Source organism: Erpetoichthys calabaricus, chromosome 15 (genome assembly GCF_900747795.2).
Source record: "Erpetoichthys calabaricus chromosome 15, fErpCal1.3, whole genome shotgun sequence".
NCBI lineage: Eukaryota > Metazoa > Chordata > Cladistia > Polypteriformes > Polypteridae > Erpetoichthys > Erpetoichthys calabaricus.
The window spans coordinates 90,123,445-90,136,272 of record NC_041408.2 but is presented as its reverse complement, the minus strand read 5'-3'; the positions used below and the strand labels follow the sequence as shown (position 1 = coordinate 90,136,272).

The 12,828-nt window shown below is 43.0% G+C and overlaps 1 protein-coding gene across 1 annotated transcript in view; it reads right to left on the bottom strand.

Moving 5' to 3' along the window:
- Positions 1 to 12,828, bottom strand: part of dst (dystonin) — a 565,996-nt gene that overhangs the window by 391,048 nt on the left and 162,120 nt on the right. The window contains exon 6 of the mRNA XM_051919257.1: positions 12,624 to 12,713. Coding sequence (XP_051775217.1) covers positions 12,624 to 12,713 — 90 coding nt within the window. The remainder of the gene's footprint in view (positions 1 to 12,623; positions 12,714 to 12,828) is intronic.

The window sequence follows — 12,828 nt, the reverse complement described above, 5'->3', positions numbered from 1 at the left end:
AAAAAATAAACAATTCACAGAAAACCACTGATTGCATAAGCATTCTGTTCCTGTGACACAACGTGTCCTGTGAATAAACTCAGAGCTCACAAGTGGTGACGTCACAGTAAGTAACCCTGACACACTGGCAGTCACATGGTCTGAGTGTCTATGGCGCTCCACAAGAACTACGAACATCACAAAAACAAAAATGAAGTTACTGGAAAGATCCCACTGGTAAAGAACTGGTAAAGAACAAGCAAACAAACACTCCAAAGTAATAAAACTCTCCTAAAGTCCATTAGAGTGAAATGTAAAAGTAGGGCACATTTGTGAAGAGCCGGGCATTGATTGACAATGGCACCAGAGTACAAGGCCAGTTCTCCTGATGACAGACACTGCAAGTACAGCTGGGCTCTCAGACACACATGGACTTCATGATTTAATGACAAAATAAAAGAATCTCAAGACACGTAGGTGCTCATGGCAGCCCTCAGCTACACTCTGACAGAAAGAAAGTGTTTGGGGGTCCAACTGGGGGAAAGGCTGTCCTGTCTGAGAAGGCCATCTTGGACCCAACTGGCCACGCTGGTAAACAATGATATGCAACACAGTACGTGAGCCGGAGAAGAAACTTTGGGGACAATTACTGCTATTAATATACACTACAGAGATTATTAATTAGTTTAAGGGTATTACTGCTACTACTACTACTAGTTAAGAAAGCTAACCTTTAATATTTATACTACTATAACTAGTACTACTTTCAGTACTATTACTACTACTAGCAACCCCGGTTCGATTCCGGGTCACGGCACCAATGACTGCTGCAGTGGCGCAACAATATCAGTTGCTGACTGGCAATTAACAAGTCACAAGTTCGATCCTGCACGACTCCCTTTTGTGAATTTCCCCTTGGGATTAATAAAGTATCTATCTATCTATCTACTACTACTAGTTAAGGATATTATTATATTCTACTTCCCACAGTCCAAACACATGCAGGTTAGGTGCATTGGCGATCCTAAATTGTCCCTAGTGTTTGCTTAGTGTGTGTGTGTGTGTGTGTGTGCCCTACGGTGGGCTGGCGCCCTGCCCGGGGTTTGTTTCCTGCCTTGTGCCCTGTGTTGGCTGGGATTGGCTCCACCAGACCTCTGTGACCCTGTAGTTAGGATATAGCGGGTTGGATAATAGATGGATGGATGGATTATATTCTATTACAACTGCTGCTACTGCCACTTAAGATTAGATAGATAGATAGATTATTATTAATATTTCTAAGACTACTACTACTATTACTACTAATGGTATTATTACTTCTACTACTACTTAAGGATAATTAATACTGTTACCTCCACTACTACTTCTGCTCCTACTGCAATTTCCTTCATGATTAATAAAGTTCCTGTTATATAGTGCCTTTCATATCTATCTGTTATATAGTGCCTTTCCTACCTACCTATCTTATTATATACCACCTTTCATATCTATTTATCTATCTATCTGTTATATAGTGCCTTTCACATCTATCTATTTATCTATCTATCTATCTGTTATATAGTGCCTTTCCTAACTACCTACCTATCCTATTATATGGCATCTTTCATATCTATTTATCTATCTGTTATATAGTGCCTTTCCTACATATCTTATTATATAGAAACTTTTATATCTATCTATCTATCTATCTATATGTTATATAGTGCCTTTCACATCTATCTATCTATCCATCCATCCATTTTCCAACCCGCTGAATCCGAACACAGGGTCACGGGGGTCTGCTGGAGCCAATCCCAGCCAACACAGGGCACAAGGCAGGGAACCCATCCTGGGCAGGGTGCCAACCCACCGCAGGACACACACAAACACACCCCACACACCAAGCACACACTAGGGCCAATTTAGAATCGCCAATCCACCTAACCAGCATGTCTTTGGACTGTGGGAGGAAACCGGATCGCCCGGAGGAAACCCACGCAGACACGGGGAGAACATGCAAACTCCACGCAGGGAGGGCCCGGGAAGCGAACCCGGGTCCCCAGGTCTCCCAACTGCGAGGCAGCAGCGCTACCCACTGCGCCACCGTGCCGCCTCTATCTATCTATCTATCTATAATCACAGAGCAATATTCCGTAATACTCTTGGCATAAAAAGCAGACATACTAAGTTTTAAGGGTTTTTTTTTTACATTGGGACCCCAGTACCCATTAGCTCCAAGACTAACAGCAGGGACAGAGCGACTAGACAGTACAGAGATGACCTTAATGAAAACCTGGACATCAGACTGGCCTGAAGGTTCCCCTTCCAACAGTAAAAAGCAAAAACAACACAGGAGTGGCTAAGTGACAACTCTGTGAATGTCCTTGAGTGTCCCAGCCAGAGCCCAGACATGCATCCAATCAAACATCAGTGGAGAGATCTGGAAATAGCTGCCCACCGATGGTCTCCATCCCATATGACTAAGTTTGAGAGGATCTGCAGAGAAGAATGGCAGAAAGTCCTCAAGTCCAACTGTGTGAAGCTGGTGATGTGAAACTCAGCAGCACTCCGGGCTGGCTTACTGGAATGGCTGTTAAAGGGGCTTCAACAAAGTAGTGAGTAAAGGATCTGAACACTTGTGTCTTTATTATATTTCACTTGTTATTCGTAATAAATTTGCAAAAAATCCTAAAATCCTGTTAGTTCGCTTTTTCATTCTGGGGTATGAAGTGTTGCCCGATGAGGGAAAAAATGACTTTATATGATTTCAGCCTAAGGCTGTGACCGAACAAAATGTGTAAAAGTGAAGGGGTCTGAAGACTTTCTGAAGGCGCTAGTCTTCCTAATGCAATTCATTTTAGCCATGAGTATTAGCAGGCTTTCCGCCCTCTGAACCAAGTAACCTAAACTATTCTCTAATATTTGAGTAATTATTTTCCACTCTGATGCTGATCTTTCTGATCATAAAATAGGTCATTATGATAGCGAGTGATGAGAAGAATTCATAATTCATTGCAGAATTACGGTATTTGAGGGTTTCCCTAGAGTGCCTGTTTCTCTTGGGACAATTTGGCTCAAAAACTAATCGGCACATCGTCATCTCATAACAGGCTTAAGTTTCGAGTTTGGTATTTTGTCATTGAGATATCAAACTTTTCAGTATCAGGGAACCCAAAAACATTGAGATCCGTCAAAAACTAGAGATCAACATTTTTGACGAATCTAAAGCTTTTGCTCCTCTCCCATAGACGATAGGTTATGGTGGGGGAGGGCGGAAAGCAAAAAAGCAAATGCTGACCGTTGACGTTGTCGCCTGATTGCATGGATGTGCAGACACAACCAAAAGAATCCCAAAGCTACTGTGTATCCGGATGCCTGGACGCATTGTGGACTGCAGTGACTTTTGCATGAATACTAAAGCAGACTTTTTTAGATTTTCATGTGTCTCCATGTCCACTGGTCTACAGGAAATTCTATTTCTTTCATCTTCAGCACAGCTAAGGTCTCAACACTGCAGCACCCCTGGCTTTGTTTCAGATGAGCCCCATCAAGGACAATTCAGCTGAAACAGTCACCAGATGGAGTCCATGATATAGCAACAGCATGACAAGGGATGAGAAGGGGATAAAAATAACTACAAAGCCCTAAACGGACGGCTGTCCCTTCAGACCATGAGGAGCTGAAATGTGATGGCTCACCGAGTTGAAATGTCTGTCTCGGTTACTCCAAATCTGGCAGAGACTTTAACACAGAAGAGTGTGTGTGTATGTATGCTGACCACCGAGCAGATTCCAGTTCAAATCCAAACGTGTTTGGTGTCATCTGGTAGGAAGCAGAGCTAGAACAAACCTCTCTTTCAGATTTAAAAGTTTTCCAGACAAGAACCACTAACGGAGATGAATTGTGTAGCAGGTCCTCCCTTTGGTGAATGTCACTGGCCGAGAAATCATCCCATCATTCTCCACTTCATATTCTCACATGACAAACTTGGGGCCTCCCTTTTGATTATCCGTTTGAGTGAGTGGAGACAGACTGGCCTCTCCATGCAAGGACCCTGAGAATTTCCCAGTGGAGCTTAGGAGAAGGTCGAGTGTAGCAGGTAACGGGAAGGCTACGCGACAGAGACGCCCTGGTGGTGCATACTATGGTGCCCTCGCCAGCCAGGTTGAAGTCAGAAGTAACTTACGTGACTTTTAGAAGCTGGGTACGTCAGACTTGCCAACTGCAGATGCTGATCTCATCGGCGGACCACATAAATTTAAACCACTGCAAATCTCTGGGCAGGTCACATTTAGTGTCTGAGTGCCAACCTTCCAGCACAGTCGTGAGCCCCTCTTTTGGATAGACAATTGCATGCTGTCTGACGGAGCTGACACTTTATTCTGTACCATTCTGTCGTGGTACATAAAACACGAGACCTCAGACAGACAAAGCTTCTCTTCTGTTTGTGGGGTCCAAAACCCCCATGTTCCTTGTTCCTCATCTGCTGTCATGTGTGAGCATCTGTGGATTACTCTCTGGGCTCATCTGAAGTAAGTATTACCTCCCCAGGTCAAAAGGGGGCACTCATGCTAACCTTCTCCTCTTTTTGTTCCCTCCACAGTACAAAGATGACTCCGCCCCCCATCTATAAAGCCTGCAGCTGCCGGCAGGTGGTGTTCAGTCTTGAACCAAACGCACCACAGGACGGCTATCTTGTTGGATTTTGAGGTCCTTATATTGGTGCACACAGCTACCTTTTATCTCTACTTATTTTTACAACCTGAGGACAACTTGGTTGGCATTCCAACATTTTTTTCACGGAAGTTGTAGTGCTTTCCTCAACCACAATGCATTGCACATCCCAGGTGAGCATTCATTGGTTGTCAGCTCTCACTCATGCAGAGTCCACCCTACGACTAAAGACAAAAGTCAAACCTTTTTGATTTCATTGAAGCGACTCGCAGACCTGCTGGACTGAGTGGTTAAGGGGTGTCACATTATGTGACTGGCTTCACAAGAAACATGCCGCTGACCACCACTGACTCCCTAAGATTATGTGATTGAAGGTCTATGACTGAAAGTCACTGGAAAAGTCGTGCAATGTGATGTGGTGTTTGGTCACAATCGGGGACGAGATTGGAGACCTCCCTTTAGCTCAACTGCCTAAGCAGCTGCTTACTGGCTTAGGGGCTCTGAGTGCGCAGCCTGCCTCTCCATGTGAGAACATGAAAGTTCAAGGACCTGAATGTCTTCTCCCAAGTCACAGAGATGAAATGGTCCATCAGCAGAAGCTACAAATTCAGTGTGTCTGCTTTGTGGTTAAAGTCCATTAGGGTACACCCATTTACAAATGCAGACACGAGTCTAGGTCTTCACCTTTCCTCCACACCACCCTCGAAAATGAAGACTTTTGAAAATGTTCTCCAGAGCCGTACATTTCAGAAAAACGCAGAATCAGCATTGTAGTGTGGATGCGTGAAAATGAAGAGTTTTGAAAATGGAGACCCTAATCACGCTTTGATTGGTTTATGCTTATAATTCGTTCCTTTCCCGATTGGATCCTGCTCATTACATTTTCTCAGCTGCTTTCCTCGCCTTATGCTCTCAATAACAATTCTGCTTCATCATCATCAAACAAAACAATCTGTTTTATTTTATTTTCATTTTTCATATTCACCATTGCAGTTCTCCGTGTGTAAACGTAAAGCTGCACATGAATGTCAAGCATGGAGGACACACCCTCTTGGTCATGTTTAAGCCAGGGTTCCCCCCCGTCTTACACTTAAATTTGTTTTATTTTATCTATTTTGTTTATTTTTAATTCTTTAATCATTATTGTAATTTTAATATTGTTATTTATGTTTATTCCTTATACAACTGTGTATTTTTTTTGTCTGTTTAGTTTATTACTTATTTTCCAGGTGTCCATGCTTGTTCTACCAAGTCCCTTGTATTTTGCTGGGTGCTTCCCCAAGAGGCGTGGCCACCTGTCCATCTCCCTCTAGGGCCCCACCCACCCAGCTCTACAAAGGCTGAGGAGACAAGCAGTTAAAGGCAGTACACTGAATGCATTTGCCGTTGGTGAGTTCTCCTGTGTTTTGCTTATTGTTATTAATGAATTACTGGATTTTTGACCTCCTTCTTCTGTGTTTTTGACCACTTTATTCAGACTGAGGATGAGGAATGCAATGCAAGATCCACGAAGAACTAAATAGGCTAAGGAGACAGACAGTGACAAGCAGTACACTGAATGCGCTTGGCGTTGGTGAGTTCTCTTGTTTTCTTATGACGTCTTGAATTACAATGTCATTTTGATGAATGATAGAACAGACCAGGTATTGTTTTAACATTAAAAATTTCCTTCCCCAAGTCATCCCCTTTCACTCGGGTAGCTAGTGATGCTCCGATCGATCGTCCGTCAATTTATATTGCCCAATCTTCATTATAAAAGCAGTGTTTAACTGCCAAAATCAATTAACTGAATCAATGTGTAAGAATATATATTTTTCTTTAAACAAATGGTGAGAACTGCCTTTTTTTTAATTTAGCATTTTGTTTCAGATAAGTACAGGTCAGGTCAGGTCGGAAAGCATGCACTGGAACAGGACGTTGCCACACCCATCACATGATGAAACAGCTTGGGATCCTGGTTGGAAACCCCCCAGGTAGTCCAGTTCCACCCTCCGGAAATTACCTTCTATCTGCCAACTGTTACGTGGGAATTCTCTTGGCCTGGTCCTGCCACTCAGGTCCTCAAGAATGAGCTGGATCACCCTTGGGTAATCGTGCCACATGGCCATAGTGCCGTGACTGACGTTCCCTCACAATGCAGGTCATGTGCCTCATTCGGGACTCCATGAACAACACAAAGTGAAACCAGCGGGACCCAAGGATTCTCTGAAGAGACACACATGAAGGAGTCCAGTCTTCATCTCAGGTCACTGGATAGCGTCCATGTCATAGCAACACAGGAAGCACCAGGACTCTAAAGACTTGGACCTTCGTCCTTTTGCAGAGATATATCGGGAGCGCCACACACCCCTTTCCAGTGACCTCATGACCCCCCCATGCTCTCCCAATCTGTCTACTGACTTCATAGGAAGAGTCACCAGAGACATGAATGTCACTGCCAAGGTAAGTAAACCTCTCGATGAGGTCGACACTCTCTCCACGGACAGACACACCGCTGATGGCCGTGCCCAAGAGGTCATTAAAGGCCTGGCTCTTTGTTTTTATCAGGACACTTGTAAGCGCAGACACTCAAGACTCCTCGCTCTCAGATAAGTACAAAAATATTAAATAATATGATAGCTTGAAATTATGGAACATGTAACACCTGTGGTTTATATTTTATTTATAAAAATACCAAAGCTAACACTTTAATACGGAGCACAGGGCATGAGCAGAGTGGTGTAGTAATAAAAAAAAAATCGTAATTGGTATCGAAATCGGCCAATCTGGTAACATTATGTCGGTATCAGGCTTATTAAAAACCTGACTGGTGCCCCCCTACTGGTAGCCTTTCATTTTGCAAGGCTTAACACTTGATAATTTTCCTCTTATTTTGTTTGCTCTTTAATTATTGAAAAAAGATGAATTGTTATTCTGGCCAAAGGTTTTACAGTTCCCCTCTCCCTTTTGAGAGTTGGGCCTCTTTTTGCATGTGTAGAAAATGAAAGCCCACTTCTTCGAGTTTTTGGGAGTCAGGCTTAGCTTGTGCCGGAGAGGTCTACTTTGTGTTTTTCGGTCCATGTAGGGGTACACGCCTGACATTTGTGTGTCCACACATGCACATTGAAGGTCCTCCTCTCGGGCTTGAACAAAGTATATGATAACCTGCCAACTCGAGAGGGGGCACTGCCATTAATGTTCACTTCTCCTTCTCTCCCTAAACCATCCAATGAGGGCGCTTAGCTCCGCTCCTTCTGGAATGTGCCGCCATAAGAAGCCCGGTTGCCAAGAAGAAGTTGTCATTTTCCTGAGAGCAAACCGGCCAGACGGCACTCCCAAATGACTGACCCTTTCAGTACCAGTAGCAGCCTGACCATAGCCTGTTGTGTTAAGTCCATATGGCGATTTTATTTTGTTTAATTTTTGTGACTTTCTGTTTATAAAAATATGCCACCAACTTTTACTGTTGTCCATCCTGTCTTCCTGCACCCAGCCACACATGCTTTTTGAGGTTCATGAGTCTTGTAAATCATAACAGCAGGATCGAGTGTGTTAACAAGGGAAGAGATTTGAACAGGAATCTGTTCTCATGTGACCACACAGTTAATGCAAAATATCAAAAATATTAAAATAAATGCTGCCCAAATATCTCTTCTAAATTCACATGCTTTGAGATGTCAACAAAAAAAAAAAAAACACCCAGCAAAAACGTCCACCCAGATGGCTTTCACTTTATGACTCCTTGTTTACAGCACTTAGGCAGTCAAAAACAATAATCTGCCCCCAATTTCAGTTACCAAGAATTTAACTATTATATTGTTTTTTAACATCACAAAGCAGAAAACCCACCTGATGGAGGAAGACCAGTATCTTCTCGATTCATAAAGAAGCAAAGCAAGCAGCCATGAGCACAGCAGTTTTGTCTGGACCTACTGGTTTTATTTGGAGTGAAAGTGACAAGTGGACAGCTGACCCCCCCCCCCACCCACCCACCCGTGTGTTGTGCACACTCGTGTAGTAAGTGGATTAGTATTTTGCCAGGGGGGTTTCACACCTACCCCCTTATCATCATCCTGCTCATCCTCATGCTGCTCAAAGGCACATGCGTCAGCTGCACTCACCAACCGCAGCGTCTTCAGAAAATCGCGCTCCCTTGGCTTATCAACATATCAGAGACAAGAGAAAGTTCAGGAGAAGCACAAGACAGGACAACAAATGAAAAGAGAAAGCATGAAGCCAAAGAATAAATAAAAAATAACAGTTTGAATAAACATGAGGAAACAAAAACAAGAGCAATGCATACAAAGGACGAGATGGCAGAAGACAAATGGGTTAGGCACAGGCACAGAGGGGGCTCATATATGACTGTGAGAAGGATTGGGGGTCTTGGTGGGAAATCTTATTCAAGACAGCACAGGGGGTTGGGGGGAGACACAAACATTGTTTGCTGTTCATCCTTCAGATTCTTGAAATGACAACTGGAGACATTTTATTAACCAGGTGCACTAAATGGAGCATTTCTAATTTTAAAGAATAGCAAACAAGATGCTAAACCCCCTCAGTCCTCATAGTTTGGTTTTCCATCAAGTCTCCAACTGCTCTATCAACAGACACCAGTTTGTAAGGCTGAGGGACTGTGTGGTGTGTTATACAGGAGCACCTCAGGCTGTACTGTCCCATCTCCCTTCCGGTGGACCCCTGTACATAGCAGACTTCCAGTACAATGCCAGCGCTTGCCACCTGCAAAAGTTCTCCAATGATTCGTCCATCACGGGCGGCATTAATAATGGAGTTGAGTCCGAGTGCAGGAAGGTTGTGGTGCAGGAAGAACCATCTGCAACTCGACATCTGCAAGACAAAAGAGCTGGTGGTGGGCTTACAGCATGCCAAGAACCTCTGAGACCAGTCACCATCCAGTAGGAGGATGGGAAAGTTGAAGCACCAGCAAACTGGACTGGTCTGACAACACAGTGGCACTGGACAAGAAGGGCCAGAGCAGAGTGGACTTGGTAAGGATGCTCAGGTCTTCTGATGTATGCAGCAAATTGTTGGAAAGGTTCTATCACTCCATAGTAGCCAGTGTGGTACACTACGCTGTGTTCTCCTGGAGAAGCACAATGCCCGAACAAACTTATCAGGGAAGTCTGCTCCATCACAGGGCGAACCCTGGACACACTGGAAGCTGTTGTGGTAAAGAGGATGGGGGCAACATTGCTCCATTATTAAGTATGCGGATGACACCATGATCATAGGATGCAAATCTGGGGAGGATGAAAGCCACTATCTAAATCAAGTGGACTGGATGGTAAACTGGTACAATAAAAACTCTCTCACTCTGAATGTAAAAAAGACCAAAGAAATGATATTTGATTTTAAGAGACAGAAATCTGTATGTTCACCTATTGTAGTTCTGGGAGAGGAGGTAGAAATAGTGAATGAATATAAATACTTAGGAACTTACCTAGACAACAATCTTAACTGGAATACAAACACAAAAAATTATATTCTAAGTGCAACCAGCGCTTATTTCTCCTCCATAAACTCAAACTATTTAAAGTAGACAAGGACCTCATGTTGTCCTTCTATCGCAGTATGATCCAGTCTGTGATCACTTTCAGTTTCATTGCCTGGTTTAATAGTCTGACAAATCAAAACTCAAAAAAGCTCCAGCAGATTACGAAGTATGCAGCTAAAAGTTATTGGGGCTGATGTTGATGATTTGACTACTGTGTGTCAGAGGGCAATGCTAAAGAAACTGGAAATCATCTCAACTGATGACAGACATCCATTACATGTAGAACTAAACTTCAGTAAATCAGGAAGGACAGTTGCTTTGAAAACCCACACAAATCGCTCCAGAAACTCCTTTCTTCCTAGTGCCATACGACTTTTCAATAAGAAATATCGGAGATAATGTTTAAGGTTTTGATATATATCCTGTTACCTTTTTTTTTGGTGTAAATATGTTTTATCTAACTGCCTTACCTTAACCTTTCTTATTTCTATTTGTTTGTTTTATTTCATTCTGTCTGTTACCTGTCATTAGATGCAACAGAGAAGGCAAATTTCATGTTTTCCTGTGTAAACATGACTAAATAAAGAAACCTAACCTAACATAAACCTAAACCTAAACATTGGGTGCCATCATAAAAAACCCCTCTAGGAGGTGCTATGTTTTGGAGCACTTTAAGGAACAGGCTCATTTCACCACAGAGTACTAAGAAGAACCTCTGGGGGGCTTTTCTGCCCACTGCTATCCAGCAAGCATAGCACATGCACTTCAGAAGAGGTCATCCACCTGAAGCTAAACCTGCTCAGGCCCGGCAAGTTCTTGGATGGGAGACCATCTAGGAAAAGCTTGGGTTGCTGCTGGAAGAGGTGTTAGTGAGGCCAGCAGGGGGCGCTTGCCATGTGGTCCGTGTGTGGATTGAAGTCCTGACTCTCTTATAAAAGATCCATGAACATCCATCATAAAGAGTGTATCCCGATAAACTGGCAAAATTGCCAACCACAGCCTGGTTATTCAGGCCCCCTAATCATCCCCTGTCTCTAATTGGTTATTTCTCTCAACACTTCACCATCTAACAGCTGATGTGTGGTGAGTGTACTGTACCAGGTGGGTGCTACTACACATAAGTGCTGGTTGAAGTGGCTCCCCACTCAATAAAGTGCTCTGAGTAGTGCGAGATGTGCTATATATATATAAATGGAAAGAATTATTATTATCAATTTAATGCCCCCACTTGATGTGCTCATTGTTGATTTTTATTTATTTTGATTTATTGATTGATTGATTGGCTGTATTATTGGTTCTGTGAGTCTTGTTTTTTATGTTTCTACTGCTGTGTATGTATTTGAGTTTCCTTATGGGGTTGATAAAGTTTATCTAATCTAATTTATAAATTAAATTCAATTATATGTTCCACTTCCAATGAAGTGAAGTTCAGGGTAAGGAAGAGGGTCACAAAGATCATCACTGATCCGACTCACTCAGGTCATCTATCATCTGTGTCGTCATTTGTCTGGCTCATCTTGGTTCATGACTTTCAAAGGTTCCAGGTTCAAGAGGCTTGTGGAAGCAACCATGGAGGGTGAAACCAACCCGAACCATCACACAGCCAAACACAGAGAGGTCTTTGAAGAAAATCTGGTCCAGAGAGCAGGCCACTCGGACTGGAGCGACGGTTCACTTTGCAACATGACAATGACCCAGAGCGTCATTGCTGGAGTGGCTTTGGGACAAGTCTCTGAGGGTCCTTGAGTGGTCCCACCAAAGCACAGACTTAAATCTAATAGAACATGTGTGGAGAGACCTGAAGTTGGCCATTTACAGGCACTTCCCATCTCATGTGATGGAGCTTGAGAGGATCTGACAGGTAGAATGGGGTAAACTGCCCAAAACAACAGGTGTGCAAAGCTTGTAGAGACTCACTTAAGAAGACTCAAAGCTGTAATTTCCACCGAAAAACGGAATACTTTTATAAAGATGAGAAATTTCAGTTTTTAATTACTTTTAAACCTTTCTGAACATGTTTTTCACTTTGACATTATGGGTTATCGAGTGTAGATAGATAGATAGATCTTAGAATCCCTAGGGAGAAATTTGGCTTTTTACAGACGACAATGGGAAATGCGTACTTATAATATAAAATCTAGCATACATAAGGGTACAGAAAGCAATGGGGTCTGAAGACTTTCTCAGTCAGCTGTAGCCCTGTACTTGGTAAGAAGTTAACTTAGAAGGTGAAGACAAAATGGATATAAGACATCTGAAGATCACTTCATAGGATGACTCCTATGATGTTCCACTTTGGCATACATGGGGGGGTATGTTACCATGGAAATGAAAGCAGTGTACAAAGGTTAGTACAGGATACTCGTGGTTGTATTTAATGGTGTGATAAACACAACCACAAATGGTGGGTTAGGTTGGGGGGGGGGGAGTGGAGGATGGGAAAGAGACAAATACACCATCACACAGAAGCAGCAGCAAACAGTTTTTCATAGCTCACCAAAGTCTCTCCTGAAAGGACTTCCAAAAGGGAGATCAGGTTATGTCCATCACGGAGGTCTTCGTACAAGTCGTTGACATGCTTCCGTACCTATAAGATGAATTGCACACATTACTACAGACAGTTCATTTCTTCTTTGGAGTACATCACACACACAAATGACGTTTCTACTTACTTTATAATTGTGTATACTGTGAAAGTGCCT